The sequence below is a fragment of the Macaca thibetana genome, chromosome 8 (assembly GCF_024542745.1).
Source record: "Macaca thibetana thibetana isolate TM-01 chromosome 8, ASM2454274v1, whole genome shotgun sequence".
NCBI classification, from domain to species: Eukaryota; Metazoa; Chordata; class Mammalia; order Primates; family Cercopithecidae; genus Macaca; species Macaca thibetana.
The window spans coordinates 24,642,808-24,659,562 of NC_065585.1; the positions used below are offsets into that span (position 1 = coordinate 24,642,808).

Consider the following 16,755-nt stretch of genomic DNA (forward strand, 5'->3'; position numbering starts at 1 on the left):
TTAATAAAGGAATAGGTTGCTAGAAAAAATACAGCAGAATAACAAGAGAAAATTATTAGAAATTTAAAATATGACTACCAAAAATTTTAACAGAAAAGATGAAAACAAAGGTAAAGGAAATTCCCAGAACATATAGCAGAAAAGTTAAAGAGATAGAGTATTAAGAAAAAAATGAAATTAAGAAACATCAATCCGGAATGTTTAATATTAATTAAAACAGGTATTTCAGAGAGAAAAGAAAAAAATAAAATGAAGGGAAGAATAGTATTGAAGAAATAAGATATTTATCAGAGCCACAAAAAGACAAAAGACTTGAATCTAAAACATCTCATACCATGGCCTCTTGTAATTTTAGAACATTAAAGAAAATAGAAAATTGTAAAAGTTTTAGAGACAAAATAAAATACCTATTGAGGAACAAAAATCGATCTGGCATCAGACTTCTCTTTAATATATGAAATCCAAGAAAATACAGAACTAATCTAAAACATAATCAAAAGAAATACCAGGATAACAAATACGCAGGTAGAGTCAGTCAAGTTAGAGTAGGAACTCGGAGAGAAGAAAAACAAAATTAAGAATTTTATATTGCAAACAGCATAAGGTTTAGAGACAGAAGATAAAAAGGGAAGAAAAATAGGGGTGTTAATTACTCATCTTTCCCAGTGGGGAGTTATAAGATGTCATCTAAAATTGGTAGGCAAGAAATTGAGGTTCTGTTGTGGGGAACCTGTACTTTTCTCACTCTTCTTTCTTGTCTTCTTCTGCCTAACCTATAAACACCAGGGATTCTTAAGGAGTGGTCTTAGCCTCCATTTCTTTTCGCCTCATGGTCTCATCATGTGACTTACCAACCATCATGTATTTGGAAAACTCTACTGATGATAACTCAAATTGAGTGAGTTCCAGATATCCCCACAGTCCACTTGTTATTTTCACTTGGATAATTCATAGATCAAATGTATCATCCCTAAAGAAGAATTCTTGATTTTTTCTCCCCAAAGCTGTCCTCACCCTAAGTTTCCACCCATTTACCCCAGAAGAACACCACTCACTCAATTGAAGCCAGAAATCTAAGTCATCTTCAATGTTTCCTTTCCCTCTATTCCACATCTAATGCATCACAGGAAGCTTTTCACCAGCTTACCACCAACATATCTCCCAAATTTGTTCCCACTACTACTGCTCTCGTTTGAAATCAGTCATCTCTCACGTAGCCTACAGAAAGAGCCACCTGTCTCTCTGCTCTAATCTCTCCCTCCTGAAATTTATTTGCCACAAGAAAGCGAAATTTTTGCAAAATCATATCCCATCACTCTTTCATATGAAATCCTTCCACCAATGCACTTACAATGAAATCCGAACTGTGTATGAGGACCTATTTGGTCCTGTGTGACTGAATGTACTTCACCCATTTATCCATTAGGTCTCAGTTCAAATGTAACCTCTAAGAGGTCTCCCTGACCATCCGCCTCATCTAAGTGAGTACTACCACTTCCCTCCCCACAACAAATAAAATTATTCCCCGCCAGTCTTTTTATTTCACTCATTACACACAGAATAATTTACAATTATTATATTTACTTGTCTAGTTACTTGTTTTGATTGCTGCTGTCATTAAAAGGTAAGCTCTAGATGAGAGGGGCAGAGAAACAGCTTGTTCTTCCTCATATTCCCAGCGCCTGACACATGGTTGGTACTCAATAAATGTCTGTTTCATGTGTATGAAACAAAGTTATAGCAAGTAATAAAATACTATCCATGGAGAAGCTAAAAATAAAAATGTGATTTGTAATATTTGGGAGAAAAGTCATGTAAGAGAGCTTAGCGTCTCCTCTTTTATTCCATCATTTAACAATTATGTACTAAGGGCCTACTATGTACTGAACCAAAATAACAAAAACAAAACAAAACAAAACAAAAAATCTTGCCTCCCATAGTTCATTAATAGGCACCGTATAAACATATATGAACGTCAAATAGGAACAAAGTGGTTCAAATGAGGCGAGTACTTCTACTTCGTTTTACATGTTCTTGTAGTAAGATTTTTTTATATCTTCATACACTGTGTATGTTTATTGGAGACAGTCTGAAAGGCTATACACCAAAATGTTCACTGTGATGACACAGACCTAGAAAGTACAAGTGCAGGGCAGAGCAAGATGAGTACTTCCTTTTTAATTGATATACTACTCTAGTGATTATCTATTCACAGTATGTATTTCTTTTATAATAAAACTATAAACTGCTCATATCTCATAAACATAATTTAACTATTTTAAAAAAGAGTTCATTCAAATTACTGAGCTATCATGTGCTTTACTACAGATTCAAATATTACCTCATTTTTTGTTTTGTTTTTTCAAAAGTTTCCAAATTTTGAAGAACATGCCTTTCTGGCCATTCCAGAGGATTGGTTTCCATTAGACTTGAGGAATTAGGTTCCACTGGACTAAAATCTAAAGTGAAAGAAATACGCATAAGTCTGAAAAGTATTAACATACTGAATTTTGCTAATAAAAATGTGTATTTATAGACACATACATACGTGTGTGTAAGTGTATCTAAAAAGGTATACTTATCTTAGGCATTTATTAAAGACCTCTCTGATGGCCTAAACTGTGCAAAAGGCCATAGAAATGTTTGTTGCAAATAAAAATAAAATATCACCTCATAATAAAAGTTATAAGCTAAAATTCACAAAATTTTCTTAGCACTATTTAGGATTCCTATGGAATAAAAGCATAACTTTGTTATTCTGGGTGAAAATAGTTCTAAATGGAAAGAAGGTAACTCTATAGAGAATATATTGGATATTCTGTGTGATTTTCATACTAGAAATAGGAATTAGCACAAGTAGACCAAAACATTCATTGTTTAAAAAGAGATTACCTTATTCTCAAAACTACAATAATAATAGATAAGTTATGATGTTCTGATGTTCTCTCTGAGAAACCAAGATGCTTAAACATTCACACCTTCAAATTACTAACATTCAATGTTATTTTCTACTAATCAAATATTATATGTAAGAGTGTGCTTATCTTTCTAGATAATATGCTGCAGTGAACTACTATTGAGATTGCTGATAATATTGGGATTTTCAATGAAAACCTAAAGGGACAGTTTCCGGTCTTATTAGAAATTATTATTAATAGTAGTAATATATTCAAACTGTTTTAACACTGGCAAAATTACTAACTGTGCTACTTTTTGGATTGCAAAACTATTTGGTTTTAGAATTGTTTTGAACACTGTTCTAATAAACTCACTGAGAATTACTGAACATCAGCTATTTGACTAACTATCAACATTAACAAAAATACTCATTTGAGAAAATAATGATTTGGTAAACGAATTTTTTTTTTTTCCTCCAGAGACGGAGTCTTACTCTGTCGCCCAGGCTGGAGTGCAGTGGCATGATCTCAGCTCACTGCAACCTCTGCCTCCTGGGTTCAAGTAATTCTCCTGCCTCAGGCTCCTGAGTAGCTGGGATTACAGGTACATGCCACTATGCCCAGCTCAGTTTTGTATTTTCAGTAAAGTTTCACCATGTTGGCCAGGTTGGTCTCGAACATCTGGCTTCAAGTGATTCATCCACCTTGGCCTCCCAAAGTGCTGGGATTATAGGTGTGAGCCACCATGCCTGGCCTGGTAAAGCAATTTTTAAACAAGAAACACAAATGAAAATGAATGCAAACTGCTATCTTACTTTCTTTTACTTATTAAACTATTTAACCTTGAATAGTTTAAAATATTTTCAAAACCTGTATTGAATTGCCCTATCTAAACACCATCCAAATACAATACTTCGCATTTTTTAGTAAAGGTGGTGAAATACTATTTTAAAGAGTAATGAACTTCATAATAAAATAACATGCTACTGAATGTCAATGTGGCTTTCTACTAAAAGTATAAAGAAAAATATCACTTGCATTTCTGCACAGCTTCATGCTATGAGTTCATAAAAGAATATAAGCAATCTTAAATAACAGTAAACATTAAATTGTTCCTAAATATTTCAATATAATATACAGCCTAAAAAATAAATTACATAGGCTAAATATTAATAAATAGGTGGGAAAACATTCATATGTGTCATGTCTTTTGTGGAATCATTTGATACAATTCTTACAATAAAATAAAACACAACATTTCATTTATGTGGCAGTCAAGACATTGGGCTATGCTGACAGCCAAAAAACACAAAGCCTCTCTGAGAAACCAAGAACACTGCTTTAAAAAAAAATCATTTTACAGGAGAAACACAGAAATAGACAATAGAACCAACACAATAGGGAAACAGGGAAAACTGACCTATAAAATCAAAAATTACAGCAAACAAAAAGAGATGACATTATGTGATTAATGAATTCAGGCCATTATAACCTTACACACTTAAATATGAATAAATCACAAAGAAAATGTTATATTACAAATTAATAAAGCAAGAATTATAAATAAATTCCAGAAGATTCCTTTTAAGTGTTTGAAGTAATAAAATAATGATCTGATAGAATTACCTGGAAAACTTACTTATGCAGTGTGTTGATGTGCCCAATGGTCCCATGCAAAGGAGATCGTTATTGTAGTTATTGTATTATGAGTTCAGATATCACATTTGACTTTGTCAAAGTCTTTAGCAACTTTGTGACAATGTGTAAATAAATGGTTATATTAGGCATTTTCTACATAACTGACTTGTCACTTGTTATACATGCTAGAGTTTTTACCAAAAAATGAGCAGATTAAATAACTATTAATTACTAACAACTAATATGGATGCTTGCAAATGAGTCAGAATATGATATCTAATTGGCCTTAGTATTTCTTTCATTATGTAATTTACAGGTAGACATATTTATTCAAATCAAAGCGACAAAAGATGTTAAAAATCGCAAATTCATTCTTAGGAGTCATGTTCAAATGCATAACCTGTGAAATTTCAGTTCAGGTTCTAAAAATCTTCCAAGTTTCTTTCATTTGTTCAATAAATACAATCTTAAAATGTGATCCAATAATTAAAAAAAAATTACAGGAAGAGAATATAACAGAAAACTACGGAAACTGGGGAAAGTCTGGGAAAGTCTCTTTGAGAAAGTGACATTTAAATCAAGATCTGAAGAATGATCATCAGTTAATCAGGTAAAGGCTGGAAGAAAAGAATTCCAGGCAGAGGACACTGCATATATAAAGTTCCTGAGGCAGAAAGAAATGTAATGTGTCCAAGGAAAGAAAGGACTTCCTGTGATAAAAAGGAAACAGAAATGTACTGGTACTAGAATAAGTATGAAGCCAGATATCATTTAAAGTTTTTAAAACCATATGAAGGTTGACACATTCTATGTGCAATTAGAAGCAATCAAGAAGGTCTGGGCAAAGGAGTGACATAATCTGACTGTAGATTGTGTTGATTCTTTGCTCAAACCTTTTTGATTTTAAGATAAGCTCTCCTGCAGCTCAGTGTCAAGCATCCTTCGTACAGGTAACTTTAAGATACATATCCTTAAACTTATATAAAAGTGTTAGCAATTATTTGAGCCCTTCCTCTCTTTCAACCCTTATCTCCCATACAAATCCTCTGGTAAGCCAATCTCTCTCTTGATCTCGGTTTGCCTTTTCTTACCTCCATGACCCTGAATATGGTGCTTCTACCTGTCACATCTTATCTTCTCTCTATCTAGATCTTATGCATCATTCAAGACCTACATCAAGTTCTTTGGCTCCTAACCAGCCTTCATGACTATTCTACCCTACTTGCAGTTCTCTCCTCAAAATTCATATTTATTTAACCAGCACTTACTTTATACTAGGCAACTGCCTAAGCAATTTAAGAATAATTAATCTTCATAACAACCTATGTCATCCCTAATTTAAAGATAAAGAAGCGGAGGCAAAAAGATCAGAAAACATGCCCAAGGTAACATAGCAAGTAAGCTGCTAGTCTTGCTCCAGAGTCCATGCTATACATGGAGCTATGGTCTCTCACTTATTGAACACATCCCCCATTTACAAGTAATCTAATAATGTCTCCAGCACCTTTCAGATTACTCTGTACGTTATTTAACTTGGGTACTGATATGCAATGGTGATGATAATGATAAAAAAAAGTAACATCTTTTTTGGTGCTTGTGTTAAGTGTTTTACAGGTATCAACTCATTCAATCCTCACAATAACCCTACTAATCCTCACAATAATCCTAATAAGTGGGTTATATTATTATTCCCATTTTAAACATGACGAAACAGGCATAGAGATGAATAACTTGCCTAAAGACATTTGGTTAGCAAGTAACAAAAGTGAGATTTGAACCCTGACAGTTTAGCTCCACAGCCTGTGTCCTTAAACAAGGTTATTCAAATTTATCACAACACTGGAACTCAGGAAAGCAGAAAGAAATACAACTAAATAATGAAATGATTTCCAGCCGTCTAAGTGAAGTCTGACTGTTCCTCCCCTACTGAATGTTAAATATGCGTCATCATATCATATGGACTTTTACCTCTATTAAATTTACTATGATTACTATGATTTACTAGATTTTGCTTTCCACACTTTATGGAAATGTAGCTTAATAGAAATTCACACATTTCAGTAGCTTAGTAAGACTAAAGAGAGGCATCATCTTAAAGTGCTTCTTCCTTTGCCCAAAAGCAATTACACTGAACACAGTTAATGAAAAAAGTTACTAGAAAATTTATAATGTTTAAATAATGAGTAATACAGTTCATCACATATACATACATACTTGCATCTATACAAGTATCTATTATTATTTAAATCAGTGAAATATATTTGGATTTGACCAATATATTTTATAAGTTTTAATAATAAATGTCATAGTTGCCACACACACACACACACACACACACACACACACACAGAACTAAAATTTAAAGTAATAAAAAACTTACCATTTAATATATTGAAGGTTTTAATTTTGTCCATCTTTCTTGGAATCATTTTAGGAATCACAGCATCAAAATAATCTAGAAAGTGTTTCCTTGTGAGTACTAACAGGCTTTTGAGTTCAGCAACAGAAACTGTTTCAGGCTGTTTTGCCAACTTTCTCCTTTCTATAAGACAAATAAATACAATTGACTTATTTTTTATCTGCTTTGGAGCTCATCTACTACTCTTTTGGGGAAAATATTTTCAGAAGTAAAACAAGGGAATTTCTCTAGTAAATCAACATTCCTGTTTTCAGGATTGTAGGCCTTCTTTCACTTTAATCCTATTTGTAGATAATGGGAGAATTTCCAGTTATGTGAGATAAACAGAAGTAATTCATTGATACTATAAGTTGATAACAGATAAAGGCAGGTTTACAAAAGCCTTCAGAAATATATTGCAGAGCATTAAAATGGTCTTATGTTCACGTTTATGCAGAAATAAAACTCATTAAACTTTCAGTTAAATATGGTAGCTTGGCCACTTCCATTTCTTCTTCTCAAAACCTAAAATCACAGCAAAGAAATAAAAAGGGAGAACAAAAGAAGGAATGACAAATAATGACATTTTTCAACAAATTTTGGAAGACATAAATGACAGCCGAGTGGTAAGTGAGTCTGCAAAGTAGAGGAAGAGCCGCCTTGGATGCCTGTAGAGAGGCACTACCAAGGAGTACAAAGTAGCTGGTAGTGAGATGCTGGACTGAAACAGGGCTGGATGTAGCACAAGAAGTTAGAACTCCAGGTCCTTCCCCTACCCAACCCCCTATTCCTCAGAGTTAGGCACCACTGCTTGCATTTTTTTTTTTTTTTGTATGGAACATCAGGTATATGAAAAGCTAGTATTGAGGCTAGGGTTAAAACTAAGGGATTAAGGAAAAGTCTATTCATTGAAAGGTTGGACTCCAAGCCCTGATACCAGAAAGTTAACATCCACAAATGCTCCACTGGAAATATCAGAGGATTCTCCTTTGGTTAAACTGAATGCTGTCAGAGAAAAGAACTCTAGATAGCAACACTGGGGTGAAGTTAGGAGTAGAAGCTCATGAACTAAATGTTGAATTGTCACTTCACCAAACTATAGTGAAGCTTGACAGATATTACATTAGAAGTAAGCATACAAAACTTCCATTTCAAAATAGGATGGAAAGAAAAGAATATCCAGACATTTAAGGAAAGGTGTTGATGGGGAGAGGCAGCTCTTTGTTTCCCTGTGCAAAGATTTGATTCGGTTAACACTTTCAGCTCCCCTCTTCCTTCCCATCACTCACTGAGCTAGTCATGAACAAAGCATGCTCTGATAGATTCTTCTGACTTTCATCTGAGTGAGCAAGTCTTCAGGATTTATTTTCTCTGCAGACTTCTGCTGCACAGTTGGTCTGCAGTTGCCTAGCTCTGACAGTCATTCAGTAGCAAAGTTCAATGCTGGGTGTATGTATGAGGAGGCCAACTTGGCCATAGATTTAAAAAGCCATATCCTTTAATACAGCTTTCATCTATAATTTCTCTCCATCTGTATATTTCTTACATTTATTTTTCAGTTGGTTCAAATGTTGGGAGGAGAAGTGGGTATTATTCATTGGAATCCCAAACTAAAAAACATCCAAAAGAGAGACTAAGGCAAACAAACAGAAAAAAAGGGAGTCCAGCAGAAACAAAAGCATTGTAGAAAACTAAACAAAGTTTGCTATAATTTTCTCATAGACATATGAGAAGATACTGCACCCATGAAATAAGTACAGGATGCTTTGATAAAGAAAAAAAAATCAATGAACAAGAAATGACTCTAAAATTAAGCACACGAGAGATCAAATTTCAAAAATTCCATAGAAGAGCTGCAAAATAAAATGGAAGATATTCCCCCAAAACTAGAACAAAAACATAGTAATATGAAACTAGGAATGGAAATCAGGCATTCTGTCCAGAAAAGTCAATATCTAGTAAAAGCTCTAGAGCTCCAGAGAGAGAGAGAGAGGGAGAGAGAGAGAGAGAGAAAGAATGGGAGGAACAAAATTATTAAAAGGATAAAAAAAAATTCAGATTTCAAGATATGACTCTCCCATTTAAATTGCCAATTAACTACAAAGCTCAATAAATGGGACTGGTGGGGAAGAGGGGAAAGATAAACACAATATGACTCAAAGTAAACCTTCTAGAGACAATGCTTCTGGAGACAAAGTTACCAGAAAGTGGGTAAAAACCAAACAAACCAAGATTAGATTACTACAAAGGATAGGAATTATATTTGACTTCCCAACAGAAACACAGTAAAGCAGAAGACAATGAAGCAGTATCATTGAAATTCTGAGGGAAAATGATTTTTAACCTATAATTTTATTAGTGAAGTAAATAAATTTTCAGACACGCAAGAACTCAAAAAATTTATGCTCCATGAACTTTTGCTCAAAAAATGACTGGAAGAAGTGCACCAACCGAACAAAGGCATAATCCAATAAAAAGGAGAATAAGGTGTCTAGGAAAAAGAACATTCCAAAAGAAGAAAAGAGGAAAGGGAAATCTTCAAGATATTAGCAAGTCTAACAAGCAATCAGTCCACAGTCGAGCAAAATACGAAATGCTCTAGGAAAAAAACAATAGAGAAATAAAAAGGAACTGATGTATTTGAACACACAATGAATGTTAATGATAGGAGTGCAGCAGAAATGTTGGAGCCTCTGGAAAAACATAATAATGTTTTGTCTATACAGAAGAGTAGGCAAATTAAAAATAAGGTGATTATCAATCATAAGAAAAACAAAGAATTATATAAAAGAGATTTGATGATCATCATTTATTACATGGCTCTGCAGTAAACTTATTTATAAAATTATAATAATGTTAAAGCCAACCACTGATTTAACCAAAATTCATGACTTCACTGTAAGAAGCAGAAAGAGAATGTGAAGATTATGTGGGAAAGTGAAGTTTTTATCTTCCACAGTTAGATGTTAAGATAATGCCTGAAACTGATAAATCTAAGAAATAGCAGCATACATACATTATTTGTATAGGGGTCCACCTGGAAGAGCTGAGGATAGCTGTCTATAAACACAGGGACTGAAAGATGGGGAGGCATGGGTGGCACATTGCTGTTTGCCTCTTGAAGCTTTTTCAGTATCATTTGATTTTTCAAACTATATCCATGTATTACTTTGATAAAAATAGTCTATTTTAAAACACTTCTAGTCTAGTAACATTTTCTTCCACAATAAAATAGTAACCTAAAAGTTCATAGAAAATTCAACGCAATACGCATTTATTAATTTTAAGAGCTTACTGCCTAAAACCACTGTACTGTGTCCTTAGACACAGAGGATTAAAGCATTATTACATTACACTACCTGAGGTCAGCACATAAATAACGCAAGGGAGTAGAATAAGGAGGAGACAACCAGTGTCAAGGTTCTACTTTAGAACATCAGCTAAACGATACAAGCCTCTGTAAAATCCTGCATCAGCAAGGTGGACGTTGGTAGGGTCCTTCCAGATCTGACCCAAGGTAACTAACATGGCTTCCACAATCAAGAACATTAGGAAGAGTAAAATGACAGCTATAATATATTCTGTCTCTATTATATCCTCTTAGTGAGAAAATCATAACCTCATTGTCTTTTTCTGCACAATCTGCTGGGAGCCATTCCAAAACAAAAAGTTACCGATGGTTTGGTTTTATCTGGAAGATGTACAGAGTAATCTGCTTCAGAAATTAGCACCTATGTTGTTATTAATGTTAAAAATATACTCAAATCTGGTTGGGCGTGTTGGCTCACTCCTGTAATCCTGGCACTTTGGGAGGCCAAAGCAGATGGATCACCTGAGGTCAAGAGTTTGAGATCAGCCTGGCCAACATGGAGAAACCTCATCTCTACTAAAAATAAAAAATTAGCCAGGCATGGTGGTACACGCCTGTAATGCTAGCTACTTGAGAGGCTGAAGCACAAGAATCACTTGAACTCGGGAGGTAGAAGTTGCAGTGAGCTAAGATCATGCCACTGCACTCCAGCCTGGGTGACAGAGCAAAATTCTGTCACAAAAAAAAAAAATTTTATATATATATGTGTGTGTGTGTGTGTGTATATATATATGTGTGTATATATATGTGTATATATGTGTATATATGTATATATATGTGTATATATGTGTATATATATGTGTATATACACACACACACACACTCAAATCTGAACCTGAACCTGACCTATATTTATTAAACCTGTCAATTATATTACAATTTGAAAAACAGAGTAAGAATCCATATTGACCTTAATGATTAAGAAATGGACAGAGAAAATAGATAAAGTTTACAAGTTATGAGTAGGATAATTTACCTAGGCAAAACATCATCTCTACACAAGTTAGTTTGCATATAAGTGGCAGATAAATATCTGAGAGAAAAACATTGGACTAAAGTCTAAAAATGAGTCAGCATAAGAACGCCATTTTCCTAAAAAAGCTAGTAATAACTAAGGATTTATTAAAGAAAAATGTAGAAGCAGAACATCCAAAGGAATCAGCAGGTCGAGCATAAGCTTTGCACTGGGTTTTATACATTTAACAAAGATGTAGGGAGCTCAGAGTAGAGACTGCAATACTGGAGCAAAATGATAATACTGCTGTTTTCATACTTATCTTGTATCATACTGAACAGTCTTTTATTTAAAAATTGTTCAGCATTCTCAAGCCTTTTCTTGAAAAATCAGTGAAACAAGATTTTTAATATTTCCAAATACAGAAAGTTCTAAATTACCAACAAATTTGGTAAAATATAAATCACAAGGTTATAAATTTTAAATATCATCATTTTAATTAAATAGTATTACATGTAATTTTCAAAATAAAATTAATGAAAATAAACTAATTTTAAAAATTAAGCCCTAACAAATTTTATTTCATTTTTGTGTTATCTTAAAAAACAAGGTGCCTCCATAGTGTTATTAGTGAGTACATTTTTGTGCAAATTTTTCTAGCTATTCTTTCTAATTTAGTATTAGAAAAATACTGGAAAGAGTAATAGGTCTACTCCGTGTTTTGCTGATAATTTGAGGAAATCTTTTTGAACAAGTTTTGTTTCTCTGTAAACACTATAATCTCTGTATGGATACTGAACCACTAATTTTTTTCCAAAGAGAGCTGAGCTGTTCCCATTATATTCTTTAGTTTTCGTCATGTACAAATAAGTTAACTGCATTGCTTTAAGTACTTTTCTGTTCACACTTCACTTATTTGAAAATCACTGAAGTAGACGCTTAAGACATGCTTACATTGGAAACTTTCTTTTGCTGTCATTTGCCTCTGCCTTTTGAGACACAGGCATTCTAAACAGATGCATCTTTGTCTCCAAGTTTTTAATCCAGTATTAACTCTCTGGGTAGAGAAGAGATTTGTTCAGGAAGTATTTTCATCATAAATAGATTAACTGGATCATTAATCTGAATCAAGATTTAACATTTCAGATTGCAAAATGGCCATTTCATGGATATATCCAGAGCAAGTGTCTCTAGCAGCAACTAGCTCTAAGGTCTTTTTTTTTTTTTTTTTTTTTTTTGCATTTCTGTACCCTCTCCTGCCCTCTCACCAACTCTGCTGAACTTTTCACTCACACCTCTAGGCAGCAACCTAGTTATAGCTGTCATATTTCCCTTCCCACACAACCAGGAGGGATGGCCCTCTTGGGGTTAAGTCTTCTCCTTTCACAAAGAAGAGATGCACCAGCTTCAGAGAGGTGACTGCTCCTCTGATAGTTTTTCTTTTTGGAAAGGTGAGGAACAGAGGTGAAGATGAAACAGTGGAGATGTTGAAGGAACTGAGTTATAAAAAGCTGCAGGAGGCTTATGGCAAGGAAATCAGGGCCTGACGGGTTTTTGGCAGGAATAGAGCAAAGTTAAAAAATGAGTAATACTGATGTCTGAAATAAACATTTTATATCCATAACAATACTGGTATTTCAGTATATATGTGTGTGTGTGTTTATGTATTTGTTGGTTATAGCATGTACTACACTTTATTAAAAATGATTTGCCTTTCTAATTACACTTTCCTTGAGCAAACATCATTTTCTCGGTTTAAAAGAAAAAAAAAAACACCAATGGTTAGAGGAGCTCAAGACTACACAATTACCCTGGATTTTTACAATTGAAAAAGTTTGTAATCTTTACATGAATAATTGAGACCAAGCATTCTAAAATTATCTTCTATTGAATAGGTAGGCTACTGAATTCACACTTTTAAAATATGTTTTTAAAGAAAAGAATGATCGTTCTTATTTTATAATATATGTAATATATAATTCGAATATCTTTTTTTCTACATACAACTAAGGAGGACTCACAATTTGAATCAATTTCTTAGAAATTACATAACAATAAATAAGTTCAATTAGGCAACAAATGAATGCTTAAAATTTGTATTAAAAAATAAGACTGATAGCCAAATTAACTGTAAAAGAGAAAACATGTGAAATTATGACTCTTTTCTGAATAAATCTATAATGCCAATGTCACTCAGCACATGAAATGTTCTTACTTATTATTGATGATCATTATTAAACTCTAAGAATCAATGCTCAAGGTAACACATTAATTTCCCTAAGACTTGCATTTTTTCCTATTTGTAGCATCCAACTTCTGCTACCAAAAATATATAAAAAGATATTTTATCAAGAGTTCTACACTAAACAGAAAAATAAAACTTACATACCTTTTCTAGCATCCAATTAAAAACAAATTTTGAAATACAAAATTTGCTGATGAAGTATTTTTATAACTTAACAGTGACGTACAAATAAACAGAAACATTCTGAATCTAGTGAAAATATCTCTTCTACTCTACATCATCGCTGTCAAAAATAGTTCTATAAATAAGTAGCGTAACTAAAAGATAAACTATATAAGAAGAAGTGTGCAAATAAAAGCAGCTTATGTCCGAACAAGTCAACATTTTTAGAGTAGGATGAAATATACAAATTGTTACTTACTTAGGCATTCTTTCAAAGCTAAAACTTGAACATTAGCTAACTGTTTCTCTCTTTGTACAATCTGCTCCCCAGAAAAATGTGGAAGTGATAACAAGTCAAAAGGAAAACCTGAGCAATAAGAAAAAAAAAGGTCAACATTAACAATGCCCTTTGCCAACAATTAGTACTCAGTTCCTGGGAAATGTGTTACAGCAATGATTTAACAAAAAATAAAAACCAATCACTCACCTCTCTTGATCTTATATATTTCAAAGTAAATAATAATAATAATTATGCAGCAGAAAATAAGCATACTCAATTATTTTGCATTTTAAACATTGACCTGATTTTTAAATTGAGGGAATTAGATAGTAAAGCAGAATTCCCTGAATCACATTTTCTTCCACCTAATCAGAAATCACAGATAGGGAACGGGAGCCAGTCTCTAAAGATACCCCCAAAAGCCACTGAATGAACCACATCTCCTGTTATTCCTTTTTGTGCAGTACCCTCCACCATGAATCCAGCCTAGATCAATGTGCTGGATGGTCCCATGATAGCCTTAGCCATGTCTCTCTCCCCATTCTTCATGCCCATAGTACTCAGAATAACTGTAGAACGTACTGGAAATGTACTATCTTGAAATAGGGAGGAACTGTCCAAGATAGCTTGGGTTTTTTTCCTTTGTCCCCTAAAAGCAGGATGTCCTTTAAAGCGTTGCCCAATGAGTCACATGGCCCCTGAAATACAGAAGCCAGGTCAGGCTGCCTTTTGGGGTCCCTTAGCTGTGGTGCAAACGGCACACATGCAGTCAAGACTCCATCTGCCCTGGGAAGCTTTCCTGAGCCTTGGGGGCCTGGCTTACAACAGATCCTAGGCTTCTTTCTTGCTGCCTATCTGTAAGTAATAAACCTGCTTCACATAACTTGCATGTGAGTGTGTTCTGTCACACTGGACTAGGACAAATTGGTGACCAGTACATGGTGGACCTAAATAGTAGCCCAGGGGACAGCAGAAAGATGTATTTAGACTCCTGTTACTGGTGGTTGGCATAGTGATGATCTTCCCTATTCTCCACGCTGTGGCAGTCCTCCCTTAAGATTGCTAATTATTGGACATGCTTCACACTATGTAACAAGGTAACGTAAACGTGACACTGAATGACGTCTAGCTAGGACACAGAAACCCTTGCAGCTTCACAGAACAATTGCTCTAAGTCAGCAACAATATAAGAAGTCAGCCTAGGCCGGGCGCAGTGGCTCACACCTGTAATCCCAGCAGTTTGGGAGGCTGAGGTGGGCAGATCACAAGGTCAAGAGATCGAGACCATCCTGGCCAACATGGTGAAACCCTGTCTCTATTAAAAATACAAAAATTAGCTGGGCATGGTGGCGCACACCTGTAGTCCCAGCTACTCCGGAGGCTGAGGCAGGAGAATTGCTTGAACCTGGGAGGCAGAGGTTGCAGTGAGCGAAGATTGCGCCACTGCACTCCAGCCTGGTGACAGAGCAAGACTATGTCTCAAAATAAAAAAGTCAGTGAGTCTACCCTAAGACCATGATGTTTTAAGGAAGCCCAAGCTAGCTGTGAGGAAAGGGCCTGTGGAGAGAAAATCAGACCTCATCTGTTCCAGCCATCTTAGCCCAGGTACCAAACATGGGTGTGAAGAAGCTATCTTAGACAACAAGCCCTGTGGAATCTTCAAATGACTGGAGCCATAGTGTATGTGACTGTAATCATATGCACGACCTCAAAATAGAAACATCTAGCTGAGCCTATTCAACCCACAGGACCATGAGAGATAATAATAAACTGCTATTTTTAAGCTAAAGTTGGGATAGTTTGTTATGCAGCAATCAATAACCTAAATAATAAAGCCTGGGAAGAGGGAAAGATGGGCAATAAAATAGAATGTGTGGCTTGAGACAATGTAAATGAAAATGAGAAATCTAGCAAAATACATGTATTTAAAGTGGAAAATACTAAAAATTTCATTTTTAGAATTGAAGGCTGATCTACTAAATTTTACTAGGTATAATGTAAAAGGAATTTGCTCTTTGCACATTAAATTGTAAAAAAATGTCATAATATGTTTTAAATAAAAGGTAAATTAATGAGAGAGAATGGAGTTTGGGGAAAATAAATTCATTAAATTTTTAATATTTCTTCTACTTAAAGCCACATATGCTAACTACACACACAAACAATGTAAACATGTTTTAATACCTAAAGTTAACACTTACTCAATTTGGCTTCTTCTGTCTTTGTTTTCATCTTTCCGTGAATTAAACTGAGTGCAAATGAGCCATTGATCTGGTTGGCTGAGTGAATCAATGTGGCTTTACATCTTCTATTGCCATTCCCTTGTAATAAGAGATAATAGCTTGAACACTCTCCTTTCACTTCAACATCTGGAACTAAACAAAAACAATTATCTTGTTAAGTATGTGAAAATTCAGCACACAACACAACAGAATCATACATTTGATCCATAGGATATAATAAAATTTTTATGTTATTTTAAAACAAGCTATTCATACATTCAGGGCTAGTAGTCATTCATTTAATTGAGAAGGCTGTTAAGGCAAAAAATCATAACAAACAATTACAAAGCATAAATCTTTTATGTGTACTTATTCTTTAACTTTTGATATGGCTTACCAGAGTTCTACAGTATATTTCTTAAATAACCACATCAATAATGTTTATAGCTTCCATTTCTTCAAAGGGGAATAAACTGACTCCTACAAACACACATAACTTAATTGATGGAAGCAGAAGGGTACAGCTATACTCGGGAGTAGCTTTTTGCTTCTTGCAGTGGGCATCCATAATGTATTTTACAGAAGGAA

At 34.3% G+C, this 16,755-nt stretch overlaps 2 protein-coding genes across 2 annotated transcripts in view; one reads left to right on the top strand and one right to left on the bottom strand.

Annotated features, from left to right (window-relative positions):
* The window catches only part of MRPL13 (mitochondrial ribosomal protein L13), a 205,760-nt gene that overhangs the window by 95,800 nt on the left and 93,205 nt on the right, over positions 1-16,755 (top strand). The gene's annotated exons all lie outside the window — the stretch shown is intronic.
* The window catches only part of MTBP (MDM2 binding protein), a 78,569-nt gene that overhangs the window by 18,363 nt on the left and 43,451 nt on the right, over positions 1-16,755 (bottom strand). Inside the window, exons 12-15 of the mRNA XM_050801630.1 lie at positions 16,147-16,320; positions 13,925-14,032; positions 6,916-7,077; positions 2,342-2,459 (exon numbers count right to left, since the gene is read on the bottom strand). Of these exons, the coding sequence (XP_050657587.1) occupies positions 2,342-2,459; positions 6,916-7,077; positions 13,925-14,032; positions 16,147-16,320 (562 nt within the window). The remainder of the gene's footprint in view (positions 1-2,341; positions 2,460-6,915; positions 7,078-13,924; positions 14,033-16,146; positions 16,321-16,755) is intronic.